The sequence below is a fragment of the Copadichromis virginalis genome, linkage group LG14, assembly GCF_057382275.1.
Source record: "Copadichromis virginalis isolate Kocher_CV1m ecotype Utaka linkage group LG14, C_Virginalis_male_GT1.1, whole genome shotgun sequence".
In the NCBI taxonomy this organism is placed as follows: Eukaryota; Metazoa; Chordata; class Actinopteri; order Cichliformes; family Cichlidae; genus Copadichromis; species Copadichromis virginalis.
In genome coordinates, this window is record NC_140631.1 from 29,934,541 (window position 1) to 29,954,585 (window position 20,045).

The 20,045-nt window shown below is 42.0% G+C and overlaps 1 protein-coding gene and 1 long non-coding RNA gene across 4 annotated transcripts in view; both read right to left on the reverse strand.

The window, feature by feature from the left end:
- LOC146694268 (roundabout homolog 2) overlaps nucleotides 1-20,045 on the reverse strand; it is a 103,010-nt gene that overhangs the window by 61,569 nt on the left and 21,396 nt on the right. Inside the window, exon 1 of one of the 3 annotated variants that reach the window (XM_085430360.1) lies at nucleotides 13,380-14,039. The exons of the other annotated variants lie outside the window; for them this stretch is intronic. Within the exon in view, the coding sequence (XP_085286486.1) occupies nucleotides 13,380-13,434 (55 nt within the window). The 5' untranslated portion in view covers nucleotides 13,435-14,039. Of the gene's footprint in view, nucleotides 1-13,379; nucleotides 14,040-20,045 lie in introns of those variants that run through there. 3 annotated transcript variants of the gene reach the window in all.
- On the reverse strand, nucleotides 3,095-3,772 carry LOC146694269 (uncharacterized). The gene is made up of 2 exons (XR_014914871.1): nucleotides 3,469-3,772; nucleotides 3,095-3,357 (listed from the first exon to the last, which is right to left on the reverse strand). It is a non-coding gene; the product is annotated as an uncharacterized LOC146694269 (long non-coding RNA).

Genomic DNA, 20,045 nt, shown 5'->3' on the forward strand with positions numbered 1-20,045 from the left:
TTACATCACTCTGTGCTCACTTCCTCTTGAGTGATAACTGCATTTTATTTTATTTTTAAAAAGCACTATGTATACATGTACTTGAGAGAGACCAGACTTCTTAAAAGAGGTCCCAGGAGCTCAGTGCTGCATTTCAACTGAGGTGGAAATATAAATCATAAAGTAAAGGTCAAAGCAGTAAAAGGCCAAGCTCTACTGCTGAGGCACTTTTAATGAGTAACTCTTGTTTAAAAAAAAAAAAAAAAAAAGCAAAACAAAACCCTTAAACTGGCACCGCGTAGTGCAAGCATATTTGAATAGATTCCACCTTTCCACATCCACGGGTTCAGGTGCATGTTGCATTGATGACAAGATGGTGCCCCAGTTATTTGAACACGAGTTGCTCAGTGGTGCATATATCAAAAAATAAATTCCAAGCTTCCTCCGTGTTCCTCACGCTTCCGTAATTTTGGGCCCATAGAGCACAGCATCTCTCCAAGCCAAGCTGGTAGAGTGTACGTGCGACTGAAACGACCGGCCAGATTTCCATCATTATGGAAACAATGGATTCTGATTAGATTAAGAGCCATTTCAAAGGAGATATATATATATATATATATATATATATATATATATATATATATATATATATATATATATATATATATATATGGCCACAAATCATAGTATAGCCTCTTGTTTGTGTTTCCTGGAAGCCTGGTTTCTTTCATATTCAATGTCTCCATGACTTCGCCATGACATCATTAGGACATCAGCATGACTTTTTTTTAAAGACTTGACAACCTCATGTGTGCTGCAACTGAGTCATCAAGCTCATCATCCACAAATTTAGTGAAACGAACTGTTGAGCTAGTTAATAGGTATGCCCTCGTTGTCATCTGTTGTGATTTTATTTTGAAAGGATGCTTCCTGTTATGCTGCAGAGTGCACGCGAGAGTTCAATAATAAAAACTAAGTGTTGTTCCGGTGAAAAGCCGATGCCCCACGTGTGATTATTCCTCCGTCTAGACAATATAAGTATCTTCAATATTCATGCAGATTCCGCTGGAAGACCCGTCTCTGCTAACAGGTTATGGGCCCAGGAAAACATTGAAGCTACGCCAGGGGAAAGTTTACCACCAGAAAAGTCGCAAAGTACAGCGTGTTCGGTGAGGGCTAGCGTGCTAAGTTAGCACCATGAATAAGCGTGCTGGTGAACCCAGTGGCCGATGGGCAAGGTTGGTTTTTGACGGAGATGAGAAGAATTATGAACTGTGGGAGACAAAATTTTTGGGACATCTTAGATTACAAGGTCTAAAAGACACAATATTGAAAAGTGATGACGACGATGAGGACGACGAAGATAAGAATGCCCAGGCCTATGCAGAGTTAATACAGTTCCTGGATGATAAGAGTTTATCGCTCGTGATGAGAGAAGCTGCCGATGATGGACGCGAGGCACTGAAAATTTTAAGAGACTATTATGCAGGAAAAGGTAAACCAAGAATTATCAGCCTTTATACCGAACTGACTTCTCTGAAGAAAGCAAGCAGTGAGAGCGTCACGGAGTACATCATACGCGCAGAGACATTTATTACAGCCCTGAGAAATGCTGGAGAGACACTTAGTGATGGTCTGCTTGTAGCGATGGTGTTAAAAGGTTTACCAGAAACATTTAAACCTTTTTCCGTTCACATTACGCAAAGTGAATCAGAAATCAAGTTTGCGGAATTTAAAACGAAACTCCGCAGCTATGAGGACACTGAGAAAATGCGCTTAATGGAACAAGAGGATAACATCATGAAGGTGAGAGTGCAACCCAGCGTGAGACCCGCAGCAGCTGCTAATGACCACAGGAGAGACATGTCAGACATAGTCTGTTTTAAGTGTGGCCAGAGCATGCCGCTACAGACAGTGGTGCGGTCACTGTAGGAGCAACACCCATCGAGAGTCGACTTGCAGGAGACGACAACGGAATGATGAAGCACGCATAGCCTCGGAGGAGGGCGACAACGCAGAGAGCGACGACACCTATGTCTTCCGGATGAGCGATGACTACGCGGCACCTCAACAGCCACAAGACATCAGGACCAAAGGCCTAATGGTGGATACTGGCGCAACATCACACATCCTGAATGATAAAACAGCGTTCAAGAAATTTAATGATGACTTCCAGCCGGGAACGCACTGTGTGGAATTAGCTGATGGCACCAGGTGTAAAGGAGTGGCTGAAGGCAGAGGAGATGCAGAGGTGTGCTTGATTGACAGCAGAGGGAGACAGTGTAAAACAACACTGAAAGACGCCCTATGTACGATGATAAGTGTAATAATTGTTTTGATGTGCAGACATGGCATGAAATTTTGGGACATTGCAATCATAGTGACATTCTGAAGCTACAAAATGTGGTTGAAGGTATGAAAATCAAAGGGAAAACTGACAAAGTTTGAACTGTGAGGTGTGTATTCAGGGAAAATTTGTCCAGACTAGGAATAGAAACCCTGACAGGAGAGCTGAGAAACCTCTCGAGCTGGTACATACGGATCTAGCAGGGCCGATAGATCCAGAATCACGAGATGGACACAGATATGCATTATTGTTTACCGATGACTTTTCCGGTGCAGTATTTGTATATTTTCTCAAAAACAAAAGTGAAACAATGCAAGCAACTGAAATCTTTTTGGCCGATACAGCCCCACTCGGGAAGGTAAAGTGTATCAGGTCAGACAACGGCACAGAGTTCATGGCAAAGAGTTACCAGGTATTGTTAAACAAACATGGAATAAGACATGAAACTTCAGCCCCATATTCCCCTCACCAGAATGGTACAGCGGAACGTGGCTGGAGAACACTTTTTGATATGGGGAGGTGCATGCTTATTGAGAGTGCCATACCAAAGGAATTATGGACGTATGCAGTTCAAACAGCGGCTATCGTGAGAAACAGATGCTTTAACAACCGGACAGGGCAGACACCTTACTTTTTGCTGACTGGGCGGAAGCCCAATCTATCCAGAATGCGAAAGTTTGGGTGTGAGTGTTATGCTTACAAGCAAAACAAGGGTAAGCTGGATTCTAAGTGTACAAAAGGGATTTTTGTAGGCTACGACAAAAACAGTCCAGCATACAAGGTTTATTTCCCAGACAGCGCCAAAGTGCAAAAGTTTAGGCTGGTTAAGTTTGTAACCAAACACAATGAGGAAAAGCAAACACAAACTGATACGACATCTGAGGATGAAGACATACAGGTGAGGGAGAGACCAAACGTGAACAGGGAAAGCCCCAGTACCAGTTCACAGGAACCAGATACTGACAACCAACCAGAAGTGAACAGTCAGATGCCACTTAGTGATGAGACTGAAAACTCCAGAAGGTATCCTTCTAGAACAAGAAAGAAACCAGATTATCTAAATGAATATGAGTCGGGAGAAGACATTGATGATCAAGTGCTGACTAACATAGACTACTGTTACAGACTGATAAGTAACTCACCCGTGACATTCAGTGAAGCTGCAAGGTCACCCAACTCTAGAGAGTGGAAAGCAGCTATGGATGAAGAAATGCAATCCTTAAAAGAGAACAACACCTTTACCCTAACAATCTTACCTGAGGGAAAGAAAGCAGTGGGGGGTAGATGGGTATATGTGAAGAAAAACAGTGGTGATGGATCAGAAAAATATAAAGCACGGTACGTAGCTAAAGGTTACAACCAGTGTTTTGGGATAGACTATGATGAAACTTTTTCTCCGACTGCTAACCTGACAAGCATAAGAGTATTGATGCAGTGTGCAATACAAGAAAATCTGATTTTGCATCAGATGGATGTAAAAACCGCATACTTGCATGCACCAATAGATTTTGAAGTGTATGTTGAGCAGCCAGAAGGCTATGAAGTAAAAGGAAAAACAGATGAGAAACTGGTCTACAAGCTGGAAAAGTCACTTTATGGGCTTAAACAGTCAGGCCGAAACTGGAACAGGACATTACATGACTATTTGATAGAGAACGGTTTCATGCAGAGTCCTGTAGATCATTGTGTTTACACAAGGAAAACAGGAAAAGAAAAAGTGATCATGATCATATGGGTTGATGATATTATTATTGCAGCCAGTGATGAAAGGGTTTTGAAAACTGTGAAGGAAATGCTAACTGCAAGATTCAAAATGAAAGATATGGGGAAACTCAAACATTTTCTTGGTATTGATTTTGAGCAAACCCAAGATTGTGTAAAAATGTTACAAGAGAGATATGTAGAAAACATACTGGAAAGATTTCAAATGCAAGACTGTAAACCAAGATCAACTCCTTGTGAACAAAGGTTGAACTACAATGATGATGCTGAGAAAATGAACAATGTCAGAATGTACAGAGAGGCAGTAGGTAGCCTTATTTACTTGACCTCTTGCACACGACCAGATTTGAGTTTTGTTGTAAGTAAGCTGTCACAGCACTTCAAAGAACCAGCTGTGGAACATTGGACTACTGTGAAACATGTTCTAAGGTACCTGAAACAATCAAAAGACAAGACATTGTGCTACAGGAAAAGTGACAAAGATTTGAGAGTACAAGGTCACAGTGACTCAGACTGGGCTGCGGATGTGACTGACAGGAGGAGTACTACAGGTTACTGCGTAAGCCTGAATGAAGGCGGTACTTTGGTGTCATGGCGAACAAAGAAGCAGCCAACTGTTGCCTTGTCAACTTGTGAAGCAGAGTACATAGCTTTGGCAGCAACAACACAAGAATGTTTGTACTTGACACAACTGTTGCAAAGCATGTATGAGCATCAAAAGAGACCGCCAAAGATTTTTGAGGACAATCAAGGGACTATTGCATTGGCAAAGAATCCTGTTAACAGACAGAGGTGTAAGCATATCGATATCAAATATCATTTTGTGAGATCAACAGTTAATGCTGGAAATTTGATATTGGAGTATTGTCCGACAGGTCTGATGGTGGCCGATGTTATGACAAAGCCAGCAACAAAGGGGAAGTTATTGAAGTTTGAGAAACATATGTTTGGAGTGTAAACAAATAGTAAAGAAAAACTGTTTCTTTTGGAATGCATGTAAAGCTGACAACGTGAGTGCAAGTGGGGGTGTTGAGCTAGTTAATAGGTATGCCCTCGTTGTCATCTGTTGTGATTTTATTTTGAAAGGATGCTTCCTGTTATGCTGCAGAGTGCACGCGAGAGTTCAATAATAAAAACTAAGTGTTGTTCCGGTGAAAAGCCGATGCCCCACGTGTGATTATTCCTCCGTCTAGACAATATAAGTATCTTCAATATTCATGCAGATTCCGCTGGAAGACCCGTCTCTGCTAACACGAACTATTAAATTCTACTGTTTACTGTTCAATTATTGTTGAAGGCAAATCTTTAATAAAAGACAGACCTTCAATTTAATCAAACATGGACGGATGAACTCTGTGCACTTTCAAAGCAAACTCAAACTGTATTGGAAAATTAGAGAGAGCAAGGAAAATGACATCTAATGTTGGTATATGCAACTTTAACATGTGACAAGTAACTCTTAATAAATCCTGAAGTTATAGAACAAAGCTCACTTGACAGACACAAGTCAAAACATCCTTTATGCTCCGTTTTTGTTCACCACCTCTGGAGTGAAATCGCGCACTGGCTCATCAGCTACAAGATGCCCCGTTTTGTTCTGCAGCTAGTTGCTAGCAGCATCAATCACTCAGTACGGTACTTGGCAGGTTTATGAAAAAGAGCATTTTTGGTAAAAACTGTTGGCTGATATGAACTGTACAACACTGTGGACAGGAGAGCTAAACAATGAGCTGAACATGTTGAGAGGAAGTGTGCTGTTGGCTGGTGATTCTCAGTGGGTTTCTCACTAAGAGTGACCCTTTTGCACATCCACTCTTCACATCAATAATATATCGGTGCAGCTTTAATGCTTTCTTTAATGCAGTTTGAGTGGAACACGTTTTTTCCTCTGTGGGACACGCTTATGTGTATAATATTTGTCATTTTGATGGATCGTGGCATGGGAACAGATGCACACGGGACCTCTCTTGCAGAGGACATTTTGATGTTGAATGAGTGCCCTATGTATTTCTAATTTTGTGTTCAAGACAAAGCTCCTTCAGGGTGATGAAGTCTCATTTAATATTATCTAAACTAAATAAAGCTTTGCTAATAACAAAAACTCTTGGAGCCGTTTATTTCTGTGAATATCTACAATTATGTCTCCAAGAAGAACAGATAAGAAGTCAGATTAATACAGACAAATGACATTATGTATATTTACAGTAATACCAGCTAATCTCAGCGATTACCTCATCATTTCGCCTACTGCATAAAGCCATCCGTCTGCCATCAATAATGCTATCAACTGTTAACAGGGGTCATTTTAATCCCTTTATTGTGAGTGTATAATACCGTAGTTAAAGCTCTCTATTCTGCAATGTTGAGCTGTCCTTGTACTCACTGTGCCCTCGCCCCATTCAGTTGATTTGAATAGCCAAATGTCACTGTGACAAATCTTTGTCTTCGTTTTCTCATATTTGAATAGGATACTTTTCAAAATCCTGAAATCAAATTCAGTGCTTTCATTTTGGGAAACTCAGCCCAGCTGTGTCTTAAAGTGCATTAGAGGCAACGTTTTCCAACCAAAGCCAGCTTTGGTATTATTAATAAGAGTCAACGGGCACTTACTACAGATAACAGAATCAGCGTGGCACCATGCTGATGTGTTACAGACAAAATAGTCTCGTCAAAGCAGAAAAATAACAGCAAAACAGCTTCAGGTGGCCAAAGTGACAAGCAGCAACCTGCTCCCGCGACAAGTGTGCAATCAGTGAAAAGTCTACGCCGCTATGAGCATGACAGCAGCACATTTTCTTTGTGAGAAATAATACTTTCACAGCAACGTTTGCCTCGTGACAAGAAGATTGCGGTGCGACGGTTGAAAGCACCTTTCGGCAAAAAAAAGAAACTGTCAACCTGTTTGTGTCGTGGAAAAATAAATGTCACCGCTGATAATGGGGACCTCAGAGAAGGTATGTTTTTAGTCGGATCATAAACACGGCACATTGGAGCCAGCAGGTCCTCGGAGATCTCCGAGTGCACAGGGGAATTTAGAGTGTGACTTGATTTGTGTGAAAATTTTTAATTTGGCGCATCCTGGTGTGAAATGACTTAATTTACAAGAGATGAACAAGTTAGAAAGTGCACTGGCTAAGCACGCTGTATGGCAGACTTTTAAAATAAGCACAGAAAATGCAAAGCTTTGACATGAGTCTGTTGCAGCATTTAGTGCACAGACTCCCATTTATGAGAGCAGCTATTTTAAAGAACCGAGGGTTAAAGCTCTCAGCAGAAAGTACAGCTAAAATCAACAGGACACCGGCAGATATCAGCTCCACACTGGTGAAATATCCAATTTAACGTGCATGTTGATCCAGCAACCCTCAATTGTAAGTTAAAGCAGAAAACAAAACCTTGTTAGGCCCCCTGTAGCCACTAAACGCGTTTCATCGCTGCGCTGCGGCGTCAGAGCGGACGAATCAATGAGAAGCTTTTAAACATGTTAACTTCTGCAAGCATGAAGGGCAATGCGGAGGTAAGTTGAGCCATAAGCGTGAATGGCAGTCAACCTTGAGCTGACGTCCAATATGACGGGAGCTTTATTTAAACGAGAGTGTGCCGCCCCCCTGCAAGGTTATCACACTCTGTAATACTCTCAAGGCTAACCGGTAAACACACAAATGTATCAGAGCAAGAGGTGCTTTACAGAGAGAAATGCAGTAAATTCCATCTGATACATGTTTACACTTCAACATGAAAAAAGATATTTTCGCTCTTAAATGAAACGCTTCAATAAATATCGGCCGTATCAGTATCCTTATGGTCATTTATTTATAATCAGCTCTTAAAAATATTGAAAAGTGTGCCTATTTACACTTAGGGTCCAATATTCAGTTTCAGTTTTGTTATTTTTTTTTTTTTTAAAAAGAACATTGCGGTTTTGCATAAAAGTTATCTACTGCCTGTAGAGAGTATTTGTTTCACTACTTGTGACATTATCTTGCACTGCCACGGAAGTCTCAGACACTTTGATGTTATATATGGCCACGGATCAGCATAAATCCATTCAAAATTGATCCTTCTTTAAAGTCACCACAAACCAACAGCAAAGTCAGCAAAAACAAGCCCACAAACCACCACCACTCATGTTAAACCAGGTGTGGTGCTGTAAGCCGGTTCATCGTAGCTTTTGTTACCCTTTCAAAAACCAAGCTTCGGGTTATGGCACTGGCACGCTCAAATGTGGAGCATCACTTTGCATCGGGGGTTTTCTGTCAGTAGCTTGGTGTTTGGGAAGCTTTGATGCAGTTTTTGCAGAAGTGGATGGTGGATTACAGCCTGGCTTTTTTGCCCACACATGAACAGCAGCTTTTGAAAAAGCTCCGTAAGATGAAGTTCTCTGTGTTTGCTTGCGGATGACGGCAACAAAGATTTTGTCTCGCAATGTCAGAGGTGCGCACATTTATCTCACTGTGCGTCGTGTTATTGCTTGGATGAGAAGATTTTCTTTAGTGATGGAGAAAATCTTGAGACATTGCAGACTGGACTTTTGTTGACCTTATGACTTCCCCCACCCCAGGCTTCTGGCCTATAAAAACAACTTGTATATGTGGAAAAAGTCAGAGTACAGTTTGTAATGTTTGTACCTATGCACAGAAAATTAAAGGTTATGTGCATGTGTGTGTACACATAAAGGCACATTAGGTTTTTATCATGCTGGAGAGATTATGTCCCTCTGGTGCGGGGGTCTGAGCATCTCTGCTGAAACTGCTTTTCTGGTAACCAGGCAAAAAAATGGATGGAGTAACTGTAATATGATTACTTAATTTAGGAGCAGTGTTGCCTGACATTAGTGCATTAAACAGAAATGTAATGCCATTACTGACGTATTACAAAGTAACACTGCTGACAGTGGAGCTTAAAGCTTTGTTTTCCTGAAAAAGACAGCCCAGTGCAGCTGCGAAACATTTACGACACATGTACGCACTGACCTGAAACCTGAACCCTTCGGGGTGTCAAAGTGTCATTTCTCAGAATATTAATTAAGTTCTACCTTAAGTATGATAAAACAGGCTAATTTTAGCAATAACCACAATAGCACCATACATTCAAGTAACCTGGTTTTACTTGAGCTGTTGGAAGTTCTTGGGGTTAGCAATATAGCCCACATGCTTCAAGGGTTGTCATGTTGTGCGTTCGGAGACGCTCCTCGTCTGCCTTGGTTGTAACGAGTGGTTATTTGACTTGCTGTTGTCTTCCCAGCAGCTCAAAGCAGTCTGGCCATTCGCTTCTGACCTCTAACATCAATAAGGCATTTTCACCCAGAGAACTGCCGCTCGCTGGATATTTTCTCTTTTTCTGACCATCCTCTGTAAACCCTCGAGACGGTTGTTTCTGAAATACTCAGGCCAGCATGTCTGGCACCTAGAAACATGCCACCTTCAAAGTCACTTAAATCACATTTCTTCCCCATTCTGATCATTTGATAGTTGGGATTTTCTCTTTACCTTACAATATAAAGTGCCTTGAGGTGACTGTTGTTGTTACTTGATGCCATATAAACAGAACTATACTGCAGGACATCTTAAGCTGTGCCTAAATGCACAGTTTCTGCCATGTGATTGGCTGATTGGATATTTATATTACTGAGCAGTTAAACAGGCGTACCTAAAAAAGTGGTTTGTGAGTGTTATCATGTCCAGTATCTGCAACACACAACATAAATTCATGCAGGATTTTTTGTTTTCTTTTCAGTGGTATTAAAAAAAATCGAAGCAGATTTAGAGCTGATACAGATTTAACTCGTTATGAACTGATGATCCGTGATGAATCATCCATGATGATTAGATGGAATAATTGTAATAACTGCAACTGATGCCTTTTATACACAAAGAAAAGGAAAAAACAAAAAACCGAGAAAGAAATCCAGAGAAAGCGTGCAACCACAGTTTAATGAAAGCTCATTAATGCCACAGGCAGATCTGATAGACAAGTTATTGCATTGGTCCTAATTCTCTCTCTCTGACACACGCCCACATGTTTGCTCAAGGCGTCTCCTACATCTCTGCCTCATCTAACACGCAAAGTAAGCCGGGTAGGAGCTGAGAGGGAGATCACGATTGCATTTTACAAGCTGGTTATTCGGGCTATATCTGGCGTTTCTTGGCTCCTAGCTGTGGTGTTTCATAAGGCTGGGGGCTGCTTTCATTAATTAGTATTTACAAATATTAACCCCGCATCCTCCCCAGGGGCAGAAGTGTACTGCAGTCATGCTAATGTGTGAAAACAACAGAGACACCGAGGGGACGTCCTGTTTTGCTTCATATCTCAGAGCCTTTTATCAACACCCAGGCTCGGAGTTAAACACACACACACGAAAACACCTGGACCTGTCTCAGCTCACAGCTTTATATCTGGTGGGAAAAACAAAAACAGAAACACAACCTGCAGAAAGCTCAGAGGCGAACTTTACACGAAAGTTAAAGTGAGACAGCAGCAGAAGGCTGGCAGCTTGTAGTTGGGGCTCGTGGCTGTCTGCTGAAATTCACTCATGTCTTTTTCTTTTCTTTTTTTTCTCATTTCAATTCATTTACATACTTAAAAGGGCCAAAACATTCAAGGAGTTCTTGTGACATTGCCAAGTAATCTCTGCGGGAGGGTGATAACATGTCACAGCAGACTACATTTCAAAGCCGATGAGTCGGGTTTGATTTTCTTCTGGCATCAGACTGAGAACTGAAGCCTTTGTTTAGCAACCGTCCTCCTCTTCCATCATCTAAACTCTAAATGATGTCATCAGCCACTGTACCAGAAGTGGGACATCATCAGCATCCGGCAACATGACTCGAGGCTGTGGCACATTAGACGACTACCTCCCCTCTGCAGTGGTTTCATCATCTGTGTTCTTTTTATCAAGAAGTACTATAGGAAGCTTTAGTCAGCCCTGAGCCACATTTGTCGCTAAGTAATGACCGCAGGGATCGGAGCGGACACAAATCACCAGCTAAGGATTGTTTAGCATCGATTAGTTCTGCAGCAAGCACCACAACAGCTGAGTCTGAATACAGCTCGAGATAACAGAAATTTCAATGAGACGTATTGAAGTCTATTAATTGAGGTTCGGTTTGCATGTCTGCGTGAGAGGCGAGCTGCTGGGCTGAATTACATGCACATTGTGAGGCAGGCCATTGTTGTTCGCAATCACACGGAGGCTTTGTGAAAAACTGCTAGGCTGTGTGTACCGGTGGTGTTTTTGTCTGAGCGCGGTTCAAGCAGGAGTCATGAAGCCTGTTCGAATCCTTTTCACGAATGCTTTTATGAAAATACATATGGGAACACGCTGTATCGTAGAGGCGGGACAAGAGGAAATACCCACTCCAGATCAATAGATGTGGGCAGATGGTGTGGGTGTTGAGAAGTACCTTTAATGTTCAGAGGTGGTTCCAGTTTACAATAATGAAGCAATGTGGGTTGCAAGCAAAGTTACTGGGGTTAAAGAGCTCAGGGTTTGAAGCAATTTTTTTTGTTTATGACTGAAGACATTGTAAAATAGAGCTGCGCTTGGTTTTATGGCCCAAAACTTTAACATTTACCAGCAATGCGAGTAAAACCCCTGGGTGCTATAACTTGCCAGCATAAACAAGCGTGCAAGCACAGTTTAGCAGCAGAAGACAAATCCTTTACCCCCCAGAGTTGGTCAGAACTAAACAAAACAACAGGTGATTAGTTAAAAATGTATAGACAGGTGAGTGGTTGCTATAAATGGCGAGGTGAAATTGGTTGCAAAGAGGAATTTTGTGCTTGCAGGGAAGATGACGACTTGTTTGCAAACAGTCACCAACCAAGAGACGGAAAACATTTGCCTTCAAAGCAAGTCTTTGCAAATAAGTTAGCTTCTTCCATGCTAACTAATGAATGTGGCAGTTTGCTAGTAACCAAAGCAATTGTTTGGAGGATTTTGATGCAGCACGCCCTTTTGCTACAGTCAGTAACCTTCAGCAACCAATCACTAAATAAGAACACGTATTTTTTCTTCTTCTTCTTTGTAACTGGAGGTTGCCAACCAGTCTCTAGGCCTGTGACGTCATAATGATTCAAACAGATGTTGTAAACCAAACTGAATGTGTTACTTTAAAGGCTTAATAATCATTTTTGTCAAAAAAGCAACAAAAAGTTTCCTGTGAAGCATTTTCTCTGCACGTAATTTTGGGGATATGTGTAGACATTGTTGCAACTGTACACAAGGGTTTTAAATGTTTCCATCATTAACTCTAAAAGTTTTCTGAGGACTGTTTTCAGGATTAACCATCTTTGAGTCCAGTTATTAAATCTAATATAATCCTGAATAACATCAGTGTCACAAACTGTCAGTGAAGCCATCCAAGTAAACTATACAACAAAAAGTTCTACAGCAGCACCACTGGATCCCTTTGGAGGTCTAGTTTAAATAATTCCAGAACTGTCTGTGTATTTTTTTTAATCTTTCTTTGAACTCTAAAATATCAGTGTTTCCACTGGCTGTGCAAATCCAGTATTAATGAGGCTTTGGTCTAAAATGTAAATACATCATTTAATCAAGAGAGATTTATTTCCTTTCATGTCCACTGAGTCGAAATTTAATTTCCTTAACATTAAATTTTTTTAGCCCCATTGAGAATGAAAAAACAAAACAAAACATCTGCACTCTCATGAATTGTTTTTTTTTTCTGAGCCCTGCTTTTATTTATGCTTTGGATTAAGGCTTGGAAATTTAAGCTGTTACTAGAGCAACGATTAAAATATAATCCTTTTGTCAAAGGTAATCAAAAATGATCTTTTAAAAGCATCTTTGGTAATGTGTGTGCGCCTCTATAAGCACGCCTGGAGGGTGATGGCTTGTCAGCCTATTGCACTACCCCTCACAATTTCTGCGCTCACAGCTGGATTAAAAGTGAGAGTTTAATGGTTTCGCTTTTGCTTGAGTGGAGCTTCTTTTGACCTCTGCTGTGGTCTAATGGTTTCGCTGTGTGGCCACTTCGGGGACCAAGGGGACACTGAGAACATGAGAGTCTTGCTGGCATTCATCGGTGGTATTAAAATAATGAAATAAAAATGAATGCACATGTGAGATTTCCAGTTTAAAATCCATCTGTTGTTGGGGAGGATGTGTTCAGTTCCCACAGCTGTAGGGGTGTTTGAAATGAAGCTAAACACAACATCTACACCCATCTGGAGGGACAGAAAACACGATAAGAAAAGCCAAGCACAACTAGGAGGCAGTCACGCCATATGAGCTGTTAGTGCGCGTGCACGTGTGCGTGTGAGAAAGAGCCAGTTATACGAGACTTTTGTAGAATTAACATCGTTTTACCTGAAGAAACGCTGACGAAGGAGACAGTCACTAGTAGTAAATTGGCAACGTTCATCTCCTCACTCTCCCGGTGCCAAATCCGCCGGAGTCTGCAGCTCTCTTGAGGGACTCAGCGTCAAAATGATCAGTTAAACCAAAACTCCAGTCATGGAAAAAAGAAAAGAAAAGAAAAGAAAAGAAAAGAAAAAACGGATTTTACTAAAGAAAACTGGCCGAGCTGATGGCTTTGAAAACGAAGTCTCAGCTGGAATATTCAAACGTTTGAGATCAGCCCGAAAAAAAACTTTGATGTCACTCCCAGGAACCCATGACAGCAGCAGGATCAGCATCAGCATCAGCACCGCCCGGGAGGAGAAACCTAATAACAAAACTCAGCAGCATCACTTCTTAGTGTCCGCATGGTCGCTCACACGCACAGCGACTTCTTCCTAAGATGCTCCCTCTGCTGCTGCCGAAAACAAAACAAAAAAAACAAAAAAAATAAAATAAAAAAGAGGGGGTGGGGGGGCTTAACTATATTTAGCCCGGTCATAAATAAAACAATTCCTCTCCTCTTCCTCTGCTCAGAGTCGGGCACTTGCGGGTTGCAGCGTCAGTTTGAGCGAATATGAAGCGCTGAACATGCCGAGCCGAGCTGCGCACTCCCAGATCCGCAACAATCCTCGCCAACCTCCAGGAGTCTGTGTTTTAAAGAGACAGACACGACATCTGCGCTCTCAAAGTGTACTCACAGGACGGGAGCGTGAAATAAAACTTGCAGAAGGGGCACAGCTGCTGGTCTTATTATGAACTGTGGTAGTATAAGCGTCAGTGTGGAAGTCACTTTTATTAGAAATGATACTTGTGTTTCAGGTAAAGGGTGTGCTTTTAATGTCTATATTGGCTAATGACAAAAATACTGAAAACTAATTATGGCTAATAATGTGAAGATCTTAAAGGTGGTTTTATGTCTAATATTAATGTAAGCCAATAGAAATGCTCTTGGGTTGTAATGTAGGGCAGCATTACAATTTCAGGGTCACACAAAAAGGTTGAGAACCAGAACGAGTGGGTTAGAGGGTAAATCCTAGACTTAATGTTCAGATTCCAAGATCTAAACTCTCAGTAGAATAAGTTACATGGCAAATATGGGGATTTTTAATGCCTTGGCATCAGCATAGCTTGGCCAGAACTGCATTGCATTTTTGACTTGTGAGTCCATCCATCTCTTTAACGCCTGAATAAAAATGTCCTCAAATTTGTAACAAACAAATACTTGGACCTGGAAGATATAACTTCCTTTAATTTTGGTGATTCAGGTCAAAAGTTCCTTTAGTAATAAAAATTAATTTTGGCTGCAGCTCAATAATCTATGAAAAACTACAGACATTTTTAGATCAACATCCCAGGATAAAGTGCTGAAGTGTTGATGCTTTTCTGGTCATTTAATCCGTGCGGTAACTTGGTAACAGCAGGACAAGTTAAATTCAGTTTTATTTATTTAGTTTTAGTTCACAGCCACAGTCATCGAGCAGCACTTTATATTGAAAGATAAAGACATATATAGACCAATGTTACAGAAGAAACACCGCCAATCAGACCATCTCTACTGAGCTAGCACTTGAGGACAGTGGGAAGGAAGAAGTCCTTTTTCACAGGAAGAAATCTCCAAGAAAATCAAGCCCAAACAGTACAGTGGGTGCAGGAGCAGTCTGAGATTAAGAGAAAAGATTTCGCTGATGACAGAGAGATGATAAATAGAAAAAGGACAGACTACAGCAGTTACTGACATGAAGTTGTGAAAATAATAAGCGGAAAGTGGAGGAAAATACTCAGAGCGTCATGGGTCCTCAGCAGAAGCAGAGACTACAGCAGAATAACCAAGGGATGTTTCATGGCCACCTGATCCGGCCATCCAGACATCATTTTAGTAGTAGACAGGGTGTCTGTCTCCTGAACCCAAACTGGGAGCTGGAGAGAGGAGCCTGGTAGTTTGTTCTACTTTTAGAAACTAGGAACCGCAAGAAGCCTGCTCTCTGAGAAGGAAGCGCTCTGTTGGGACCATATGATACTCTGAGGTCTTTAAGATATGATACTGTCTGATCATCTAAGATTTTGTATGCGGGGAAAAGGATTTTCAAGTTAAATCTGGGCTTAACTGGGAGCCAATGACGAGACAATAATAAGAGAGAAATATGATCTCTCTTTCTAGCTTCCATTAGTACTCTGTGTACTTCAGTGTGTTGAATCAACTTAAGGCTTTTCAGGGAGCTTTTAGGACAATAGCCCTAAATACAGTAGAATAGTTTTTCATAAATCTGATTCAGGATGTTTCTAATTTTGGCACTTTTTTCCATCAACTTCCATCCAGGGATACAACCTGGACCAGATGGTAGTCTATTACAGGGCAAACACAGAGAGACAGACAACCATTTACACCTACAGACGATTTAGAATCAGCCTGTAACCTAACATGGATATTTTTGGACTGTGGGAGGAAGCGTGGGAGAACAAGGTACCGGCAGAACATGAAAAATCCACACAGAAGAGGCTCAGCACCAGGTGGATTCAAGCCCAGACCGTGCTCTAACCACACCACTGCACCATGCCGCCTAACATTAACTTAATTATATATCAGTCATCACTACAGATGTTATAAGAGTCTGGGCAGACATGGACATAAAAGCATTTTGGGATTCAGAGTCTTGCTCAGGAACACTGATTTGTGACTCCATGCTCTGCACAATGCTATTTTAAGTTTCCTCAACCTCAATAAAAGCTAAATTTATTCAAGTAAAAGGCTCTGTTTTCCTTTAAAGTGACACCAAAACAGTGTCAGTGAGGTAAAGTTTTTAATGATTAAAACTTAAATTGAGTTTTTTCATTTCTATTATCACCTATTAAATTGATATTTGAGTCATTTTTAGCCACTAGTTGTTGTATTCACTTTATTAGTTCCTTTTTCTTGACACTTCACATACATGAGTCTCAGTTTCTGGAGGCTCACAAAGATGAAACTTGTTCCTCATGCTTGCTTGTGCATTTTCCCCTTTTGCTATAAAGCCCCTAATGAGAGGTGCTTCCGACATAGAAGTAACAATCTGAATTCGCGACAACTGCCATTGTTTATCCGTAATCACTCCAACACCTCAGCACAGCCATAATCACTCTCTCACTTTCATCATCACTGTCGCTGCTGCTGAGGCTGATAATGATGACAGAGAGCGTCAACCGTGTGTGCTAACATGTCCTGCGTCCTCTCCACTTCACATCATCTCAGTCTTGCTGTTTGTCATCCACTCCCTCATGTCGAGATTTGTTCAGCAGCTGCTGTTTCACACCCACTCTTCCACAATCTGGCCCTGCTGTAGCCTCTAGAGTTTGGCCGGGGTCTTTCTCTCAGGGAGCTCTGGACACAAACAGCTCCCTTGGGGCGGGGCCCAGACCCATTCCTCGGTGCTGTTGCTTCATCTCCCTCCACCTCATTGTGCTCATGTCAGGTTGTGAAAGTCCAGCATGATTGAGAGTGACTTTTGGATGCTTGATGCCTGCTTTCCTTTGTCCCTTTCAATAGGACTGGAAATTGTGCAACAGAAGAGGGGGTCCAGATGTCTGTTGCATGGCAGGAGACAAAGAGGGGCCCCACAATAGATTCGATCTCTGCTTCTGTGGAAGTGTGGACCTTATTAAGGGCCACAATGGCGAAGTAGGTATAACACAGAGGCATCTCAACAAGAGAGTGGCCAGAGTCCTGGAGGTATCAGGTGGAAATAAAGATCTTATTTTCCGTGGAAAACCTCAGAGAAGTCATCAGTAAATAATGCTGACCCGATTAACAACATTCTGCTTAGATGTAGTTAGAGTTGTGTCTTTGATGTTTTCCTTTCTCCTTTGTGAACATGCAAAGATAATACAGGAGTACTTCCGAAACTCCCCTGTTTTACTTGTTTGTGCATCTTTCATTAAATCGGAGTTCTTATGAATCAGTTTGTTTTTCAGCGCATTAGTGAATAATCAGTGATAGTCATTAGACATTCAGCCAAGGCTGTAGTTATTTGTACATGCCTGCTGATCAGCTCAGCTTTGAAACATTTCAATAAAAGGAGCAGATGCTGTGGGAGAGAGTGTTGCACCTATTGTGTTCAGAAGGTCGTGGAGCTCATTCAACAATAAGGTTCGACACTGGCCGGGTTTCTGTTTGAATGTGTTGTAATTACAACAAAATTTTGGGGAAAATGTGAAAAAGAAAATTTGAATGAATTATGTGTGACCACTGATATTACAGTTTTTCTCGATTGGTTTGGGTCATTTCTTGAAACCGAGATGACAATCTCAAAACCATAAGGTCATTTGGCCAAACAGTCTTACAGTTCTGCCCAACAGTATAGCTCACTAGCAAAATCAAATATCCTTCCCCAAACTCTTCGTCCATGCTTCAAAAGCAGATTCCTTTCCCATATAAAAGGTCAGTACAGTCAAAATAGCACAGATCCTTCTCAATTGCCTTGGCACATGTGCATTCATTTAGTGCTTTTGTCAAAATAACCTGGATGGTTTAGCACAACTCCATGGATCCCCTGCAAAAGCTCACACCTCTCCCAAAAGAGTTTATCCATGTGTCAAAACTAAATATCCTTCTCAATGCCCCCAAAATGCATTATACCTTTGGCATTGTTTAAGCACTGCAAGTCAAAATGCTTAGACGTTCTGCAGCAGGGCCCTCTGGTCTTGAGCCTGATGCTCATACACCCTCCACCTCCAAGCTGAAAAAAAAAACCCTCAATTGGATTTAGGAAAGGAGAGTAAGGTGGAAGAAACTCCATCAGCATCCGGGGATGGGTGGTGAACCAGGTTCTGATGCGTGGGTCGTGGTGGAAGTTCACATTATCCCACACAATGACACTGTCATGGTCCTGGGTCGGTGACCCAGCGCTTTTAGTTCGTTATCATTTTCTTGATGATGATTGTTTAAGTTCTATGTGTTATATTCAGTCTGCCTCTGAGTCCGCGTCTGTATCTGTCTGTCTATGGTGTCACCCCATCTGTTTGTGAATCTGTCTGTTTAGTTCAATGTCTTGTCTGGTTCCATGTGTCTGAGTTTCCTGTTTTATTGTGAAGGTCTGTGTCATATGTGAGTGTGCTCAGTTTACGTTTCCCCTGTCCCGTCAGCTCAGATTCCTCCCAGCTGTGTTGGACTTCGGGAGGTCTAGAGCAGGTCCACTGCCGGTTCAGATAGAGGGGGAGGAGGTGGAGGTGGTCAACAAGTACAAGTACCTCGGGCTGTGGGTGGACAATAAACTGGACTGGTCATGCAACACAGAGCACCTGTATAAAAAAGCCCAAAGCCGACTGTACTTCCTCAGGAGGCTGAGGTCTTTTAACATCTGCAGGAAGCTCCTGAGGATGTTTTACCAGTCGGTGGTTGCTGGAGTACTTTTCTATGCTGTGGTGTGCTGGGGGAGCAGCACAGCAAAGAAGGACTCATCCAGGCTGGAGAAACTGATCAGGAGGGCTAGCTCTGTGGTCGGCATGAAGCTGGACACTCTGGTGACAGTGGCAGAGAAAAGGACATTAAAGAAACTGATGGACATTATGGACAATGCTGGGCATCCTCTGCACACGGCCATAAACAATCAGAAGAGTCTGTTCAGTGACAGGTTGCTTCTCCCAAAGACAAGAACTAACAGACTTAAAAACTCCTTTGTCCCACACGCCATCAAACTGTTTAACTCCTCTCTGGTGGGGAGAGGGAGGGGAAACAGGAGGACAAAGGAGGGAACAACTAAGCTGTAGTGCCTCTTCACCTCACTGTGCAATACCTTTTGTGCAATACTTTTATAAATAGTCAACGGTGCAATAGACTCAATACTTGAAATGTGCAATTCACTTGTATTTTTATTTTTATTCCTATTTATTCTATTTATCCCCTTCGTATATTTTATTTATATTGTCTCTGTATTTATATATATGTGTGTGTGTATAACTCTGTAACTTCTGTCGGTGCTGTGCTTTTTTGGAAATCGAATTTCCCAGAGGAACCCACCCGAGGGATTAATAAAGTTCTATCTTATCTTATCTTGCCCTCCTGTCTCTCATCCCCTGATTACTGGTGTGTGTATTTAAGCCCTGTGTGTTCTCCTGCCTGTTGCCGGTTCGTCTGTGTAACGCCGTGTCAGTCTGTTACCCTGTGTTCCACGGTGTCCTGTTCGTCGTCTGCGTCTCTCTGCTTCTCATCCCGTTGTCATATGCTCCCAGGTCTGTTATTTTTAGTTCTCCCAGTTTAGGTGTCTTTAGTTATTTGTTATGCCCCACTGTTTGTTTGCCACTACACCTCTGTAAATAAAACCACCGGTATCTCATCCACTGCCTGCATCTTGGGTCCTTCTTCCAACTCCACACGGCTCGCCTCGGCAGCCGTGACAGACATAATGTGGTAGCTGAGGTCCTTCTTCACCTCTCATTTTCTGGGATCAGATCAGTATAAAGGTGGTCCAAAAAATTGAGGAGCTTTTGCGTATTGTAGGGCCCTAAACTGGGAATGTGTGTGGCCACACCTCTTTCTGATATGGCGGCACACATTGTTATATTTGCTCCTCGCTGGCCTGGGACATCCACAGTGGCTCGGTGGCCAATGATGTTACGGCCACGCCTTCGACCTTTGGCCAGGTTGAAGCCAGCTTCATCAAC